The following is a 19,163-nucleotide window of genomic DNA, read 5'->3' as shown; positions in this document are numbered from 1 at the left end:
TTTACTGTACTTAAAATTTCAAATTCGAATACTTAAACATTTAGTATATTAGGCATATACATAGGAAAAATTAACATTTCATTTAACCATGATTTAGCAACATTATACCACACAGGTTAAGGGAGCATCAAGTTGTGTACTATCTACATATTAAACAATATTTCAAAGCGGAGTTAAACACTGATGTTTCTTATTTTTTCTGTTGGTCTAATACTTCTTTTTGACGTAGTTTCTACGTATTCGCTTTCGGGACATTTGGTTACGTCTTTTCACCAATTCCATGAGAAATTCAAATACAAACGCTCCGACGGTGATTGATATGCTTGTTAACATTATTTGAAAAGCGACGGATACTTCCTGGAATGAAGGGGGCTTGGTTGCATGATCCTGATCTGAGACCTCTCTGCCACAATATTTTGAGATTGATTTCCCTTTCAAATCCTTAGACATTAATCCAGATTCGAAGTACAACGAAGTTCTAAATAACGATAAAGAATTCAACGATAAAGCCTAGTGTCAAACCAAACTGGTTTAATTCCATTGCAATGCATTAAAGTGGCAGTTATAAAATACCCATCTAACCTAGGTTGGAGTTTAGGATACTTTTGCACTTCTTAAAGTGTTGAAGGTTTTTTTGAAAAAGCCGTTATTGACGTCACAACCCCCCCTGGAGTAAGCAAAACGAAAGTCTTTCCTTCTTTCCGTGAAAAACGTGTTTAGGCATTTTTCTACTTATACGTTATTTAGCCTACAATTGGCCAATCACAGCGCCTTTGCTATTGCTGCGGTCGACGGTTCTAGCAAACGCAGCGGGGGTCTCGAACCCTCGGGAGCAGGGACTGGGGAAACACCGTCGCGGGATAGCCCCGAATGGTGCTCACAACCCTGAAATATTTACTTTTTGACGTGTTTTACATCAGCTGCTGACGTAAATGATTTGGGATGAGGGTGAATTACTAAAAATTCAACGGTTCACCGACTACATTACAGTCCTTTTTACCTCTCCGAGTGACGTATGTCACGGAGAGGTTCTAATTTCGACGTGTCTATCTGTCTTTCCGTCTGTCTGTCAGTCTGTTGTTATTGACTTACACCCCAGGGGACCGCGTTCGCAGTTTTCAGATAGGAGCAAACGTTTTCCCAAATTCCGGACCGGAAATATGGAAAATGGTTTTCCACTTACAATGCCTATTACTCCATTGTCTGTCTAACACCCCTACCATCCGGTCTTTTGTCCATCCCACATGGACACCAGTCTGTACGTACTGGCCTCTAAACACCACCATCTTCCGGTCTTTTTGTCCATCCCACATGGACACCAGTCTGTACATACTGGCTTCTAAACACCACCATCTTCTGGTCTTTTTGTCCATCCCTCATGGACACCAGTCTGTACATACTGGCTTCTAAACACCACCATCTTCTGGTCTTTTTGTCCATCCCACATGGATACCAGTCTGTACATACTGGCTTCTAAACACCACAATCTTCTGGTCTTTTTGTCCATCCCACATGGACACCAGTCTGTACATACTGGCTTCTAAACACCACCATCTTCTGGTCTTTTTGTCCATCTCACATGGACACCAGTCTGTACATTCTGGCTTCTATCTCCATCATCATCGTTAAGGTTAAAACATACGCGATCGGCTAGGGTTACGAGAAACGTCTAGCCTCCCATTGGCGGGAATTCCACCAAAGGTTCACGCAATTGTGCTGTTCTTACCCATAGCTGCGATTCGAAACCTTAATATACTACCTATTTGGCGAATAATATACTACTAGTAAGGCGAAGCAATAGGCGTATGCTTCATTTCAAACGTCAATATTAGCCAAGTCTGTCGAGAATGATTAACTATTCTTTTTTTAAACGATGTAACGCTCAATAAGGCGAATAACTAACCAAGAAAATGTTTAAAATTAATTATATTTATTTTGGTATTTAAGATGATCTTGTTTCTCAAATCAAAATTAATACGAATAGGGTTAAAAGCAGTCTATGTGATTGTCTGTGTGAGTCCGTCCGTTGTTACACTATTGCGCTGAGTTAACAGTTTGCCTTGTGTTTACGTGTAAAGAAATCCTACCAAAGCTTAATATTCCCTTTTTCCATAATATAAAGTGAATATGTTGAAATATTTTTCGTAATTACGATGCCTTTAATTGTTTTGTAAATATAAAGCACTGTTTCATTTTGATATTCAAAGGATATTTTTAATATTATTATTTGAAATGGCTGTTTATATATTACTTAAGATATACTACAGCTTATATAGAACAATCCTTTAATTAACTTGTTACAAGAAGAACGCTAAGGCTTTGACTTTGTCGGTTAAAGGGTATTATCCGTAACAGGCCTATTGATCTAAAGGACTCAGTAAACTATTGAGGCCCGAGGTGAAATAAACTTTGGGTGTTTATTTTCGTCTCCTTAATGAAGATACATTAACGGTTCAGAGTGAGCCGAAAGTTAAATACACGTCTAAATAATAAGGTTCAGATTTTATAAAAGAAGAAAGCATCATGGTGGCAATTAGATCAGGGCTAATCGAATTGAAGCTACGGAGTTTTCATTCTTGTTTTGGTGCGCATTGACTTTCATTGGGTCTAACCACAAGTTAGTTTTTGTGTTAGTTTGAACGTTAACACTCATATTGTCAAACTAAGAATATCGTTGAGGTGAATCGAGACAATGGTGTTTATGCTGCAAACCAGTTGTGAATGTAGCTATGAGGATAAAGGGTTAACAGTTGAGGCGTAGACAATTGGGGCTTTTTTAAACAGATGAAGGTTATTTATCTCTCCAGAAATATATTACTTTACACGAAGTTCACTTCTCCCTACCTCACGCCGGCCATCATCTAGGAAGTATTTTTACAGGCTTGAAACGGTAGCGTTCCTCCCAAACAGCGAGGCAGAGAGGTGAAAATAAAAACACTAGTGAGAAAAATGTGCTTTTCTTACAATCGTATCATGGTTGTATCTTATGCAGCGGCTTCTCACTTGCGCGAAATACAGTTGAATCCCGCCGTTTCTAGGAAACATCAGATTATCTTGGCAGTGGCCATTTTTCACAGTCCTCTCGAGAGGAAACATTTTTCACTCGAGACTAGCGCGCGTCGGTAGGGGGAAAAAATTCACGCCTCTTCACTCTTGCAAAGTTTTTTTTTCGGGTTTTCTCTTCATAGTTGATGTCCACGGTACTAACCATTATTGAAGTGAACTTCGTGTAAGGTAATATATTTCTGATCTCTCCCAAAGCTATACATTTGCTTTAATTTTTGTTTCCACTGACTGATTTCCATGTGTCCAAGACATGCCTTTATCGGAATTAAAATGTCGTCTGCTTTACTGTATATTCGCTATGCTTGGGATACTGCTTTAATAATTCTTAAATTTTTACTTCAAAAAATGAGAAATAATTCTATATCTAGGTTAATAAGTTTGTAGTAGTAGTCCTCTTGACACGGAGAGGTAATATTTTGGTTCTTCCAACTTGTAATATACACATATATATGTTGCAACTATAAAACTTGAAACGTAGGCCAAGGCATATTTACCGCAGATTGATTTCTTGTTTTATGTCATTGGGCAATGTTTTCCGAAAAGCGATGGCGGAATTGATGTTACATAATCGTTTTCTAGCCAAATGAAGTCCTTTTTCATGCCTACAGTTTTTGATTAGCATATTTTTCAGTGGAATTTTCCCCCAAATGATGACTGAAGTACGATCTAAAACGCCGGAAATGTTGCGAATGTCCGCCAGAGAAACCAAAACTCCCTTATCGTTGATCTGCTTGTAGAGGGCTTTTAGCCTCACGTCACTTGAACCCTAAAAATATCATAGATTGTTTGTAACAAATTCCAAACAATATATGTCACTATTGTCTTCAACTTGCACATCATAAGCTGTGCCACAAGGTAATAAATGAGTTTGACGGGTACAACGGAATTTATGTGTAAAATTCTCTCACTCAAGTGCATCCTCTCGACAAAGAGGAGAGAGAATCAGTGGTGAGAACGGAGGTAAATCAACGGTAGACCGCCGTGCCTGAGAGCAGCTTTCTCGCGCTTATATAGTTGGCGTAGGCGATGCCAGAGACAAGGCTAGTAGGTTCCAGCCCCATGCTCTATGAATATGCGTCCTAAAACTAAACGTACCGAAATAATTTTTACAACCCCCTATTTCCCCACTGTGGATTTTATGAAGCTCGTTTCTTTCTCCTTCTCTCGACTCGCATCATGAAGTGCCTATGCAGTCGTATGTATTCTCTATAAGAATGTGAAAACTTCTTGGCGCAAACTATAGGCCAAGGTAATTTTTACGTCGTCAAAGACAACAAACCTCAAACGATGTATTAAACTATTGAGCCAGTGAAGAGATGGACTGTCAAATGATCGAAGTGGATAAAAACCAGGGAGGAGTGAGCTGAGAGGGAGTAATAATGTGAATAGGCGGGTTGGTTCGTTTCGTGGCTAAACGCGTCTATCTCCAGCTCTGACTCAGTCACTCCTGCCTCGAATTTAAAAAACGGCTTTGAACTAGAAGTGGGAGCTGGCGGTGGTGTAGTAACCGACGTCACTCGAGGGAGGGAGAGACAAAAATTCCTTACTTCCCTTTTTCCCCTTTCCATTTATATTACTGCTTCTTTAACATTAGATTAACTCTCCCTCTCAACTCACTCCTCACTGTAAAAACTAAGCACCAAAGCTCTTGCACCTTCAACTTACTCCTACCCTAAAATTAGGTACGCGTCTCTCAGTTTCATTCGCTCAGACTTTCGATGTAAGCTTCCATGTATCTTATACGCTTATACTAATAACAATAGTATTACGAAGAAAAAATTCCAGGTATTGCAAAAAAAGCTTACTTGTATATACTTGAAAATTCTAGAATTTCTCGTGATTATGGGTTTCAGATGAGGATATTTCACGATGTCCGTAAGGCTTTCAATACGTTCTTCATCAGATATGGTTAAGCGAGAAATAGTCGAGGTGCAGACGACGCTAATGATGAGCACCACGCCGCACATCCATGAAAAATACAGAAAGCGGTGACCAAACATCTTAAAGTGTTTCTCAATAAAAATTCCTGAACAATATAATATTAACATTATTTAATTACTCACACTTTTTGTAATGTGAATGGTTTGTGATCTAGGCCTATCTTTAGAGTGAATTGTGCCATTATACATCGTGATCCTAAAAGGGTTGTAGGACCGTAGTACAGTGTCGACAGTGTATTCTTTTGGGCGATTTTGAACCGAAAAAGATGTTTCATATTTTACAATAAGGGCCACCGTTTTTATGTTATGAATAGATGACCCCTTAAATTTGAATAAGAAACTGAGACACTAAATTCGAAGAGAAAGGTACTCTGGGAAACTTTCATAACCGCAGATAACCCCATCATCCTTTTTTTCTGCTAAAACTTGAATCACTCATTTCCTTTTGACCAAACTAACTTAATTAAAATGTCTTTGTTTAGAGACAAGTGGAGAAAATTAATTTGGTGAAGTAATCGATTTTAAAATTTTCAGTTTAAAAGACCATTATAAACATTAATTACTTGAAAAAAATGCTTATCATCGGTTTTTTTTCACCGAAATTCTATTCGCCCAGAATATTTTGAACATGATTTACACGTGACAATAGCTATCAATTGTAGTTCTTACAATAGAATTGGCTATTTATTGACATTTTAAGGGATAGGACTGTATCATTTGTCCAAACATTAGGTTTTGATAGTTTTAATTACGTGTGCTATAAAAAGTTTTCTCTTACATTTTGTAAATGCACATACCTTGAAGGAATAACGCCACAAACAAGGCGAAAAAATATTCAAAGAGCCGACATTTTGATTTACGTTTCAAAGGTAACATGACATTCACCGATTGAACGTTGCGAGTGAAATAGTAAATAAGGAAAATTCCCATTATGAATAGCAACATCGCCAACCAAACCTATTCATAAATTTCCATGTTTCAGATTGAGAATAATGATGATATAGTTAACATGAAAGAGTAATAACAGAAAGCAACTCAATAATAACTAATTCTGTCTCTTAATCAACGAAAAGAGAAATTACTTGTTTATCCACTGTATACGAGGGAAAACTTACTAGTGCGACAAACCGAAATACATTTACCAAGTTGACACTACGAAATCTATGATCATCTAAAAGCCAAAATATATTCTAACGCCTAGAATGACTCATAAGCCTATCTATTTTCGTGCCGAAAAGGAAAAATATATTGCCCTAAAATCCTGTCCAGACTGACACATTTTGCGAGTTCGCATCTTGTTTGCAAGATCGCGTTATTGCCAACTTTAGGTTTTCGCTACTTCGCGTCCTCACCTCACGAAGATACAATTTTCTCGCAACAAGGCCGAGAAAAGCACCATTCACAAACGAGAGGAAGGGTGGGGTGTGGGGAGCGTCGATTAGTTTCGTCTTTGTCACTTTTTCACAATGGTGGAAGCAGGGACACTATAATTAAATATGGACAAGGGTAGACCAAGGATGATAGGGGTGGATACGAATTCTGAGAGAAATACGCGCCGTGACGTCGGAAACGATTGGGTCTGGTGAGAGGCTAAAGATGGGGGAGGAATACTTGGGACGATAGGCAGGTGGGCTACTTCAAAATTATACACTATTTGGCGCCATCGTGTTGGCTTAATTTTACTTAAATGTGCCAAAGTTAATTTAAACTGTTCCTCTCACAAATAAAATTTTCAATTGAAACACTTAATTTTATATAGAGTTAATATTTAATAATTATTGTTTCGAAATTGTAGCTAAAATAATAATGCACGTAGATGACGCTGCAATAGGGAAACGCCGGTAGGGATTTATTTGAAGGCACTAGACGCGTCTGCTAGATTTCTTTCTTCCTCTTTCAAGGGAATTGAAAGGATTTTAAGATCAAACAGTTGATTAAATAATGTTTTTCACTTCTAACTATGGCGTAAAATGATATTTTTATGCAGAAAAGATGAAAAGATTTAATATTCAATGTAAGTTTTTTCAAACATAGTAAAATCATGTTTGGTTTCATCACTATGCGTTAGAAGTTAAATTAATTTTTTTAAATCAAATGCTTAATCTTTTCAATCGTCCTTGAAAGAGGAAGTAACAACTCTAGGTGACGCCTAGCGCGTTCAAATAAATCCCTACCGGCGTTTCCTATTGCAGCGTCATTTACGTACACTATTATTTTTGCAACAATTTTGAAGCAATAATTATTAAATATTAACTCCATATGAAATTTAGTGTTTCAAATGCAAATTTTATTTGTGAGCAAAATAGTTTAAGATAACTTTGGCATATGTATGCAAAATTAGGCCAACATGATGGCGCTAAATAGGGTCTAGTTCTGAGGTAGCCCACCTGCATTTTGTCCCGAGTATTCCTCCCCATCTTTAGCGTCCCACCAGACCCAATCGTTTCCGAAGTTACGGCGCGTATATATCTCAGAATTCAAATCCACCCCCTATCATCCTTGGTAGATAACGCAGTGATTGCGTAAATTCCATTGCCTCTAAGAATAGGAAAAGCAAAATGGTTCCGTGTATCTGAATAGCAAAGCAAAAGTTTTTCGTAATCTGTTGCGAAGATGCGAATAGACGAAGGGCGAACACGCGACCGCGAGCCTGATGCGGACGAAGCTTTACGTAGGGCGCTCATTCTTCGACCATAAAAGGTAAAGAGAAAGCAAGACTTGGCTTCGAAAAGGCTTTCTTTTACCTGACGTTCTGTTATCTCTATTTGTCTTTGTAATTACAAATTTAATTACTTCGTTCTTCACGGCGTCCATGGAATAAAGCGACGACGATTTTACTCCTTTGCCGTTAGAGATTATTTTGGAGAGAACAGTGATATGGGTCGATCCGATTGGATGCGTGAAATCGATCAACTTAAATCTTTTATCGGTCATAGACATAGGGAATAATAATAGATCCGCACTCTGACAAAAATAATTTCCAAAGTGTAAAATGTTGTAGAATAGCCGCGTTTTACTACTAGCTCGTATTTTGAACCAATAATACGTACGTTGTTGAGCATTTCAAGGGTTTCATGTCGGATCTGAGGCTGCACAGGTTTAATTTGCCAGCTTGATTAAATATTAGAAGCAATCGGTTAGAAAAATTAAGTAGTCTTTGTCTATAGAACGTAAGCCAAGATCACTTAAATAATTCATAGATTTCCTCTTTAGAACTACTAAAAGTCTGTAAGATATGTTCCATAAGTATGACACTACCTATACCTCGTAATGCTGGAGCCTTACTGGGAGCTAGTTCGAGAAGGGCAAGCGAGAATTGACTACAGTCGGTTTTAAAGTTCATCTTCCTATTTTAGTCTGTACTAAGCCTTTGACATCGCTCACCATCGTTTCGTCTACGTTACATCATGACAAGCTCTCAATAACCAGTGACAAGCTTACGGAACATATCTTATTAACTTACGCTAAAAGTAAGTTCTCTTGAAAGCCATTGCGAGAAAAAACTCGCGAGTGTTTTAAAATTCTACTTTTCAAATCAGTCTTAAAATGTAAAATTTCTTGTGTTTTATTCTTTCTAATCGAAACTGTGCGCATAACATCAGAAGTATAAAATAATTCTCTTCAAGAGAAGTGTTATATGAAATATAATTGTAACATGATCCTTCTCTACATTATTTTACATTTGGGGCAAGGTTACTGAACCGAATCACATACGTGATAAATAGTTCCCTCATCGTTACTCTACTATAGCGCTTAGCTATTTGCCAAGGCGCGCTTGTACATGGATTGTTGTCCCACGTGAAGACGAGGTTTCTGCAGAATGATTGCTGGAGAATTATTGCCAACGGTTTTAGAATTCACCCTAGCTCGTTGCGACGCCTATCTGAAGTTTGATGGGCGGGAAAGCGAACAAAAAGGGTGAGCTTAGGAAGAATCACGTTACATCACAAAAGAATCAAGAGAATACAGAGTGCCATCCTTCTTCTATTATCTCCTTCTGATAACATGTATCTCCTTCTGATAACATGTACATTTGTACAGCACATGTTTTTCAGTACTTAAGTTTCTAAAACGAGCCAATGGAAGTTCTATTCTAGTTCTATATTAACTGTATGAATAACTACATAATTAAATTACAAGGCCTCGTATGAAATAGAGAAAAACTCACGTTGAATGGTTGAGTCGGTTTGTATTTCTTGTCAGTACATGATAGTAGTTGCTCATGCGACCCAGCACTTTCAAGTTGCCATTCTCATCAGTTGTCAGATTGATAAATGGCGGATACTGAAATAATTTTTCTTTAACTTTCATTGTAGTTGAATTTCTTATAACAGTTTATGTTCAAACATAACATTTAGATTCATAGTTTAGAAATCTAGTCAAAAGACAACATTATTATGATTTTTAAGGTTGTGAAACAAGAAATCGTTCTAATTGGTTTTAAGAAATATATGGTGAACTTTCCGAATGCACTATTTTTGTCAAGCATGCACTCTATGAAAGGGAAGTGTTAAAAACGTGTAAAAAGGGTGTAATTTAATAAACTGAGTTTTATTATCTTGAGTTTTTGTGGCCAGTTTAAGGCGTAAATTCGGTGTAAAATAAAACTTTTAAATCACCGTTTTGAACTTAAAATTGGAAAATTATGCTACTAAGCGGGTTTCTTAGGACTTTCATTTTCATTAATGTTTTAATAATAAAGTCAATCAAAACAGTAAAAAATTATTGAAAAACTTAATTGTTAAACATTTTTTTTAAAGATGATATTCATAAAAGAATATATTTTTATCCTTTAAATAAAATTAACAAAGAAATTCGTAATCAGACGGTATCGTACCTTTATAAAACACTGCTAAACGTGTTATCATAAGTCTATTATGTAAGGTCCCCATAAGTATGAGTCCCCAATTAGGTCCTATACTACCGGCATAGTACTCGTATTAAAATTTTGAAAAAGCGCCATCTATAATTCCTTGGTTTTTTGGTTATACCGGAAGTTCGGATAGGACTTTGAACTTTTTCACGGCGGCGGGTACGTTTTACATTGCTGTTTATTTGGTAAAATCATGTCACATACTTTAAATATAACGGCAGAGACAAAAAAAGCGGTCATTGTCATCTTTACGTGGAGGATTAAGTTAAGTTGCAAGATGAAAACAAGCTACACTTTCAGTTAACTGACTGAAGTAATGAATCTGGCAGTTTTCTTGATAAGACTTTAAATGGCAAGGCTTAACTTCAGATTGAACATCTTTAACGGTGTTAAGAAGTTAATCTAATAGTAACACTAGATACTTTTCGTGCAAATTGTTTTCTACTAACCTTGATACATTCTACCTCTTTATGTGTTAACTAAATGCACATCTTCATTTAAATACTACTTTAGTTTAGGCTAATACCTCCCAGCTCCATTCCTGGCCGCCGCCATTTTTAAACCTGCCTACTATTCAATCTTTAAGACTAAGACATGCGCAATACGAAATTCGATTACGCCAGCTCCGCTTTGTGGTACCTCCAGAGTCCGACAGGGGCGAAGAAATTTCCTTACCTGCTTCCTTCATTCGGGGCATTTGCTCTTGACTTAAATTGACTTTGTTTTTGACTTATAGGGACCTTATATAATATACTCATGGTGTTATGCGACACTCTTAGAAGTGCTAGTTGACACTCTTAAAAGTGCTATGCAGTGGCGTCGCTAGGCTTTTATGGGGGCTATAGCGCCCCCAAATTTCAAAGTTAGCCCCTCAAAATAATCCGTAAACTCTACACTCTAAGAAAGGGGAGTGTTAAAAATGTGTTAAAAGTGTGTAATATAAGAAAACACCCCCAGTAGCAAAAACTAGTCGAACCTACACCAAACCTGATCAATCGGCCCGATAGAGTTATCGGAATGTCGGTCCACAATACTTCATGTCCGAGCCATTGAGTAGTCAAGGCGCACTCGGATAAGAATAATGCGGCCGTCAAGCCGACTCATATCTACTGGTCGAGCGACAGTCGGAATATTGCATTAGCGTCACTAAACGGGCTCAAAACTAACTAGTCGAAAAGCACTAAGAAAAAGAGATGCGCGTCACTAAAGGACTAATAATAATTTAGCACTGGATTTTGCACTTCACCCTCCCTTTAAGAAATGAAACGTATTGGCCGAGTAGCTCATCACATGCGGAACACACCTACATTCCAAAAAAAAAATTTAAGGGGGCGAAATTTTTTTAAGGAGACCCAGCTTTCTGTGGCAGACTTTAATTTGGGCCGAGAAAATATGTTAGGAGAAAAAACCTTTGGGTGTTCAACTGCTGTTTAATCTACAGTAAATACGTTCGGCCTCGCCTTGGGATGTTAACTTTTACGAACATTGGAGATGAGACGTTCGTCAGCGAAAACCTGACACACCCTCATTCGTAAGCTCGTGAGATACCTCCTTGATGTTGATTATCTCCTTGTGCTTTTATGAAACATTTTGAGATTAAGAAAGCAGTGACTTTTGAATGACAATTTCTGCAAGATAAAAAACCCACAAAACCCGGTGGGCTGGTTTTTTTTTTAATTCTGCTTCTCGGCCGCTCAGATCAAATATCTGTATGATGATGTTTTTTTAAGAAACAAAGTTTTTTTACAATTTTCCATAAAAAATGCTTAATCATTATTTAATCCTACGAGTCTAGAATATGACTTTGTTTACAGGCTTAATGACTAGGCGTTCTCGATGTAAACTCGTTGAGGATCTAAACCAATTCCAAAAACCCTCCCCTAGTTTTGGGTCAAATTCTCTTAGTTTGTACATAATGATCTAACATACAGTCAAGCAAATAGAAGCCAGCGTCTCAGATATTTAAGAGATTTTGCGTTACAGTACCTTAACGACGACGACTCGCAACATGTTATTGTTACTTCGTTTAAGCTAACCGTTCATGAGGAACTTAGCTGACTTTGTCAAGAAAAGATCTAACGCCAACTCTCTTTTAAAACACAATGCCCTTCTCGATTCAATTACCGAAATACGATATTTTAACGATGAAAAGCATTAGTCTTTATTTACAATGATTTTGTACTTATAAAGTAATTTTCTATGCATTATATGTATCTTTAAAGTGCCACTGACAAATGCTCGGAATCTGATACACATTGTCTAACAATATTTACAGAAATTTGATATTTAACATGTGCAATTGCTTAAAAGTAAATGAAGTCCCTTTGCCATTTGCCAGACCATATGTTCCATAAGTTTGTCACTTGTTACTGAGAGCTTGTCATGAAGTGACGAAGGTCAAAGATTATTCTAAAACAACGCCAGGTGAAGCCCTGTCAAAGGCTTAATACAGACTAGATAGGATGATGGACTACAAAACCGAGTGTTGTCAATTCTCGCTCGTCCTTCTCGAAGTAGCTCGAGCTGCAAGTCTCTAGCATTACCTAATATAGGTAGTGTCATACTTATGGGACATATCTTAAAAACGTTTGGTATAAAAGTGTACCATAATCTCCGTTGATTTTATTACAAAGTGTAGAAACACTTTCGTGAAGTACATTTTTAAAACTTTTGCAAGAATAACTTGACACCGACACTTGAAAGATAAATCGCTCATTTCATCAAAGTTTAAAAAAAGTTTAAATTCTATAATCTATTTGGAATTGAACTATTTTTATGCTGTATTGGCGAAGAGATTTAGAAATCTCATTTTAACGAAACAGATTAATTTCTCGATAAAAATGTTTGCTTGAATAAGGAAAATACCATGATTGGAAAACTGTTCATTAATTAAATAGCGTTTGCTTTTTTTCCATTTCGAACTTGGTTTGTCTGTTTGTAACTATTGATTTTTTTAGAGACATGGTTCTTTTATACACTTCGATAAAAGAAGTTTCAAGCGATAGCCTCAAAACATAAGAAGTTGGGAAACCAATATTAACCTCTCAAGTGTTTTTTATGAGCAACTGGTGACGTTACATTTTAAACCATTAAACATAATATTCTTAACCCTCCGGATTTGTACATGATGCCACTGTGGTAATTTCTCGATTGAGCGCGATTTAGAATCCCAAATATCGAAGGCGAGTTCAGTGGATTATTTTAATTTAAAAACGACTTAATTAATTTTCCTTGCATTATTATACATGGTCATAATTACTACAACTTAATTTGATTAAAACAATTTCGAACTGATTACCCGAAGCCTCCTCACATTACTAAGTTTTTTCCAAGCGGGTTTTCTCCCTTTTTATAACAATTTATCACTGGTTTTTTATGTAATTTTAATCTCGCGTTATAGAAGTATATTTTTTATACAAAATCTTTAATTATATTTTTTATGCTAATCTATTTTTGGTCTATTTTCTACTCTAATAAAATAAAAGTTACGTCAAATTGCCCGCCGAAATGAGTTTTACTACTCATTTAACTCGAATACAAAAATCTAACCTTAGCAGCACTATTTTAACATTCCAACGGATACAACAATTGTATCGGTCTTTTAAGTATCATACCATTTCCCAATTTCAAACTACATGATCTGACTTTCTGATCCCTGCCTATAAAGACTTCTGATATCTTGCCTAATTTCCAAACAGTTCTTGGAGTTTTATTTTCGATAATTAAAACTACGTCCCCGACCTTCAGATGAGTCACCGTTCTGGGTTGTTTCTGGCAGTGAATAGTCCCTAGTTGAAGGAGATAGTCAGTCTTCCATCGGTTCCAAATGTGATCAAGGCATTTTTGCCGATATTGAAACCTCCTATTCAATTCTTCTCTGTCTGCGGTTAGCCTATCCGTCGATCTGAAATTTCTTGATGGAATGGCTGTTGGTCTTCGTCCGTGTTACAGTTTAGAACTGAACCGAACTAGAAGAGGTTACAGTTTAGAACTGAACCGAACTAGAAGAGGTTACAGTTTAGAACTGAACCGAACTAGGTTAGAACACGTGACCACATTAAGTGGAAGCTGACGATCTTGTTTAGACGGGGAGATCACTTTTACATTGTAACTAGACTTGTAAGTAAGATAACAATAAAGAACCAAGTCGGTATTTTAATCTAAATAAAGAATGTGCTTTATAACATGGTGATAGAGGTGGGATTCGAACCCACGCCTCCGAAGAGACTGGTATCCACTGATAAGACTATTTTGGCTTTCGGATTGAAAAAAGCCAAAACTGGGGCTGTGGAGGCGAATTTCTTCAAATGTTAATGTTAAAATTAAATAAGTTAAAATTAAAATTATAGAAATGTTTAAAGTTTATAAAGAAAGATGTTACAGTATAGAACTGAACCGAACTAGAAGAGGTTACAGTTTAGAACTGAACCGAACTAGGTTAGAACACGTGACCACATTGAGTGGAAGCTGACGATCTTGTTAAGACGGGGAGATCACTTTTACAATGTAACTAGACTTGATAAGTTAGATAACAATAAAGAACCAAGTCGGTATTTTAATCTAAATAAAGAATGTGCTTTATAACAGTCCGGAGAGGAAATGGCTTGGAGAAAGAGGAACTGGTTCGTCGACGCTGTTGTAGGTGAAGGTTAAAGGTCTGCTGTTGAGGATCGCTTCGGACTCAATAAGGACAGTCTCCAGCTCTTCATAGGACAGAGAAGCTTTCCCAATTACTTTTCGAAAAAATTTCTTGGTTGATTGAATAAGTCTCTCCCAATAACCCCCCACCAGGCGGCATGTTCCACTATGTATTTCCGTTGACTTTTTACCGTTCCGTACGTACAATGGACCTCCAAAATCTATACCGGTAATGTTATGTAGGAATCTCAATATCCAGGATACGATGCGGTTTGCTTTCAGGTACTGGCTGAAACAACCTAGATCGATTACTGGCGGTTTTCCGGTTGTTACGAACTTAGTTAAGGTGATTTCTCCCTTTCCATTCCTTTTCTCTAGTTGTATTTCTTCTGTTTTAGGTGGTTCAAATCTTGATTTTGGCCAAAGTGATTCTTCTAGTTTCAGCCAAGAAGGCCCTTCCCACCATGTTTGGTTCTGCATTAAGTCTTCAGCATGTCTTCCTCTGGTGGTTATATCTGCCGGGTTATGTGTTCCTTTTACGTAGTCCCAAGACATAGGTTCAGAAAGAGTTTGTATTTCAGAAACCCGGTTGGACACGAACGGTTTCCATTGTCTAGACGTGCTTTTTATCCAATGTAGTGATATCATGGAATCCGACCAGAGTTTGGATTCATGGATTTGAATTCTGAGCGTCTTCTTCAAATATCCAGCTAGTCTTGCTCCCAGTAAAGCACCCATCAATCCCAGCCTTGGTAAGCTTAATTTCTTTAAAGGTGCGACTCTTGATTTTGACGCTACGAACGTTACGCCGATTTCTCCAGTTTGGGTTACGAAACGAATGTACGCAACTGCTGCATACGCCCCTTCACTGGCGTCCGTAAATGTGTGTAGCGTAACATATTTTAGATCTTCCTAAGTTAGTCCATGGAAGTAATGTCTTGGAAAGGCGAGTGTATTTAGACCTTCTGTTTCTTGGCACCACGTCTCAAATTTCTTCGCTATTTCGGGTCTTAGTTGTTCGTCCCATTTAATACCAGCTTCCCAGAGTTCTTGGAATAGGATTTTGACTCTTATGACGAAAGGTGATAAGAACCCTACGGGGTCAAATACACTGGACACGGTCTTCAGTACGTGGCGTTTTGTTATTTTCTTCCCCACGTTTATGTTCTTAATTTGCTGAACGTTGAGATGTATAGTATCTTGACTCGTCTTCCATCCCAATCCAAGTACTTTCTGAATTTCGTCTGGGTTTCTTTCTTGAACTACAGGTGTCTTGTTTGGACTTTCTTTAACTCGTTTCCTCCATTCGTCTTCAAGTTCCGTAGAATTCGACATCCATTTTCTGAGGCTCATTCCTCCTGAGTTCATGATGGTTTTTGCAGCAATGGATAGTTTCAACGCTTTCTCAACTGTTGAATCTCCCGAAGGAAAATCATCGACGAATAGTTGGTTTATTAACGTCTTGCAAATTTCAGGCATTTCCTCTTCGTATTGGCGTAAGTGATGTCGAATAGTTGCGGTGAGCAAGAATGGGCTTGAGGTTATACCAAACGGTACTCGAGAAATCCTCAATATTTTGAGTTCTTGTCCAAATCTTCATTAGGCCATAGAAATCTCAATACGTCTCTATCTTCGGGAGCGATCCATATTTGTAAAAACGTTTTCTCAATATCTGAGACGACGGGTTAGATCTGAATCGTAATATGACATCAAGCAAGTCCGGATTCAAATTTGGTCCTGTGGCAAGGCATTCGTTTAGCGAAGGTGAGTTGCGTTCCGAGGACGATCCATCATGAACCACGCGTAGTTTAGTGGTTTTCCTTTCACTTCCCTTAACTGGCTGATGAGGTAAGTAGAATTTCAAATTGTCATTCTTCTCCGAGGTGTGCACTTCTTCAATTATTCCTTCACTTAGTTGGTGAAGTATGACTTCCATATATTGGTTGTAGAGGCTCTTGTCAACTTGAAATTTCTTCACCAATTGAAGTGTGCGACGTTCAGCGTTATAGTAGTTGCTTTTTAGTTCATCTTTGTTCTCTTTCCATGGTAGTTGGACTTGGTAACGCTCTCCCACCTTGCTTATAATGTCTTCAAAGTACTTCATAGTTTCGTCGTCCGTTACGGGTTTTTGTGGTTCTTCCCTGATTCCCATAGTATCCAAATCCCAAAAGGTTGTCAGTTGCGCGGATATTTCCTTCTCTTCTAGGTTGGCGGTGACTGCTTTCAGGGTAATAACATTATTGACGATGGCTAAGTGCGACGTATTTTCAGTCGGGCCTTGTACTGTCCATCCAAACAGAGTTTCTGTTGCAACTAATTCGGGCGTTATTCGGTGCGTCTCTCCGGAAGTCAATCTCCATACCACGTCAGATGCTAGTAAGATCTCTATTTCTTCCGTTTCCATGGAATCGTCGGCGATCTGTATTCCATGACTGGTTAAATATTCCACTAGGTCGTTTTTAAGTACGGAGATAGGTGCGCTACTGATATGGGGTATTTCCAGAGCTTGTATGGTGATTTTCATGTTTGGATGGCGAGTGTTTTGTAGCTGAAGTTCCACGATTCTTCTAGTGCTAATTACTGGTGCTTGACTGGCGAAGGCATAAACCCGAACCTTTTCTACTCCAACTATTTTAAGTTCCAGACTTCTGGACAGTGTCTCCTTCACGAGGTTCTCTGAGCTCCTCCGTCAATAAGGCATCTTACATATCTTGAATTTTCCAGATTCCTTCCACCAAGTAGAAGAGCTCTTACAGTCTGCAAATGTACGGTTTTTGCATGACCTTCTATCGGATATGCGATGTGGGTTGATATCGAAGTCTCTTCTCGGTTACACCTTCTTGTCCATTTTCACTTGTCTTGGTACTTTCTGGTTTCTTGGAATCATTATTCTTCTTCCATTTTTCGGACTCGCAGATGGTGAAATGGTGTTTCCTCTGGCAAAAACGGCATCTTATTCTTGATCGACAATTCTTTGCAAGGTTGTTTAGCTTCAAGCAGACGTAGCAACGATTTTGATCCTTGATAGTCTCTGATCTCTCCTTTGAACTTAATTCTTGACAGGACGATGTGCTTTGCGTTTCATCATCACAGTATATGTACGAAAGTCTTTGTTCTACTCCAGCGGTCAAATTTGCAGCTGTTGGGACTCTGCCTTGATTATGGTATCCTGGGAATTTTGGTTTAATTCTATTCCGAAGGTTGTTTATCCCGGAGTAACTTGCTTCATGGTTATCAGTGGCACTTCTGGATATCGTATGCATCATTTCTTGACTCTCAATTTCCAGTCGAAGAAAGTTCATCAAATGTCGACCATCCATGTCCTCGTCGGTGTTTAAGTTCTGGTTTTCTTCTTCTTCTTCTGTGTTTCCTTGATTGTTGAGAGCTTGTCTTCTTGTATACTCTAAAGCGACGTCGTTGGGAATTCTTTCGAAAAGAATGGTCCATAAAAATCCACTAAAGGTTTTAACGTCAATTCCAAGTCCGTTCAAGCTCCGAACTTTTACTTCACAAGCGTCATAGAGAGCTCTCAGGGCGACGAGGTCATTGGAGCGCTTAACTGCTGGTAACTTCGTTAGGTTGGCCTTGTGGATCTGAATTATGAGCTTTACTCTTCCAAATCTTCTTTGCAGTATTCTTATCGCTTTGTCGTAGTTACAGTCCGCTGTGGATAACCCCGATATTGACTTCTTCGCTAAACCTTCTAAGTACGACTTCAGGTAGGTAAACTTGTCACACTTCGTGATGGTGTTGTTCTCATGTATCGCCACCCGATATTGGTTCCAAAAATTGTGCCACTCACAGAAATCTCCTCCGAATTTGCTTATTTGCAGTTTTGGTAACCGGACTGTGTGTACTCTCGTCGTTACTTCTGGTCCTTCCCTTGGCTCTTCACAGACTGTATTGACTGATGCTGCAGTACTTCCATTTCGACGGCGTATGGCGCGTTGTCCCCTTGCCTTGGCAGTAATAATTCTCTCATTATATTCTTCGGCTGCCTCAACTTCGTTGGTAATGTCCGTTTCTTCCTCGAGTCGGCTGATAATATCGTTGTTCAGTTCTCGTATGGCTTCTTCTTTCGATGCCAGTTGGTTAACCAGTTCTTCTAACATGTCAGCATCCGATGCTTCATCTTTGAGTTCATCATTAATTTTCTGTAGTATCCTCGTAGTTTTTCCCTTAAGGGCCCCACGTCGTCTTCTCGATATATCCACTGGGTCCGTCATAGCGATACTTGGAATTAGGCGCAAATATAATTACCGACTAATTTAAACTATTGTTCTCCAATCCCGGGTTTCGGCACCATAAATTGTTGTAATTTCTCGATTGAGCTCGATTTGGAATCCCAAATATCGAAGGCGAGTTCAGTGGAATATTTTACTTTAAAAACGACTTAATTTATTTTCCTTGCATTATTATACATGGTCATAATTACTACAACTTAATTTGATTAAAACAATTTCGAACTGATTACCCGAAGCCTCCTCACCTTACTAAGTTTTTTCCAAGCAGGTTTTCTCCCTTTTTATAACAATTTATCACTGGTTTTTTATGTAATTTTAATCTCGCGTTATAAAAGTATATTTTTTATACAAGCTCTTTAACTATAATTTTTTATGCTAATCTATTTTTGGTCTATGTTCTAC

At 38.0% G+C, this 19,163-nt stretch overlaps 2 protein-coding genes across 2 annotated transcripts; both read right to left on the bottom strand.

The window, feature by feature from the left end:
- Positions 1 to 14,457: 14,457 nt before the first annotated feature.
- LOC149640699 (uncharacterized) lies at positions 14,458 to 17,041 on the bottom strand. Its single transcript, XM_089850688.1, has 3 exons — positions 16,140 to 17,041; positions 15,480 to 16,051; positions 14,458 to 15,368 (listed from the first exon to the last, which is right to left on the bottom strand). Exons 1-3 carry the CDS (start codon positions 17,039 to 17,041, stop codon positions 14,458 to 14,460), a joined length of 2,385 nt encoding a protein of 794 aa, XP_089706814.1.
- A 262-nt stretch (positions 17,042 to 17,303) lies between these two features.
- On the bottom strand, positions 17,304 to 18,743 carry LOC149640698 (uncharacterized). The gene has a single exon (XM_089850687.1). It carries the CDS (start codon positions 18,741 to 18,743, stop codon positions 17,304 to 17,306), a length of 1,440 nt encoding a protein of 479 aa, XP_089706813.1.
- Between the last annotated feature and the right edge of the window lie 420 nt (positions 18,744 to 19,163).

This window comes from Phalangium opilio, unplaced genomic scaffold (genome assembly GCF_054372755.1).
Source record: "Phalangium opilio isolate 3A_F unplaced genomic scaffold, DU_Popi_V2 ptg000093l_1, whole genome shotgun sequence".
Lineage (NCBI taxonomy): Eukaryota > Metazoa > Arthropoda > Arachnida > Opiliones > Phalangiidae > Phalangium > Phalangium opilio.
The sequence above is the reverse complement of the archived record's forward strand: the minus strand, read 5'-3'. Positions and strand labels throughout refer to the sequence as shown.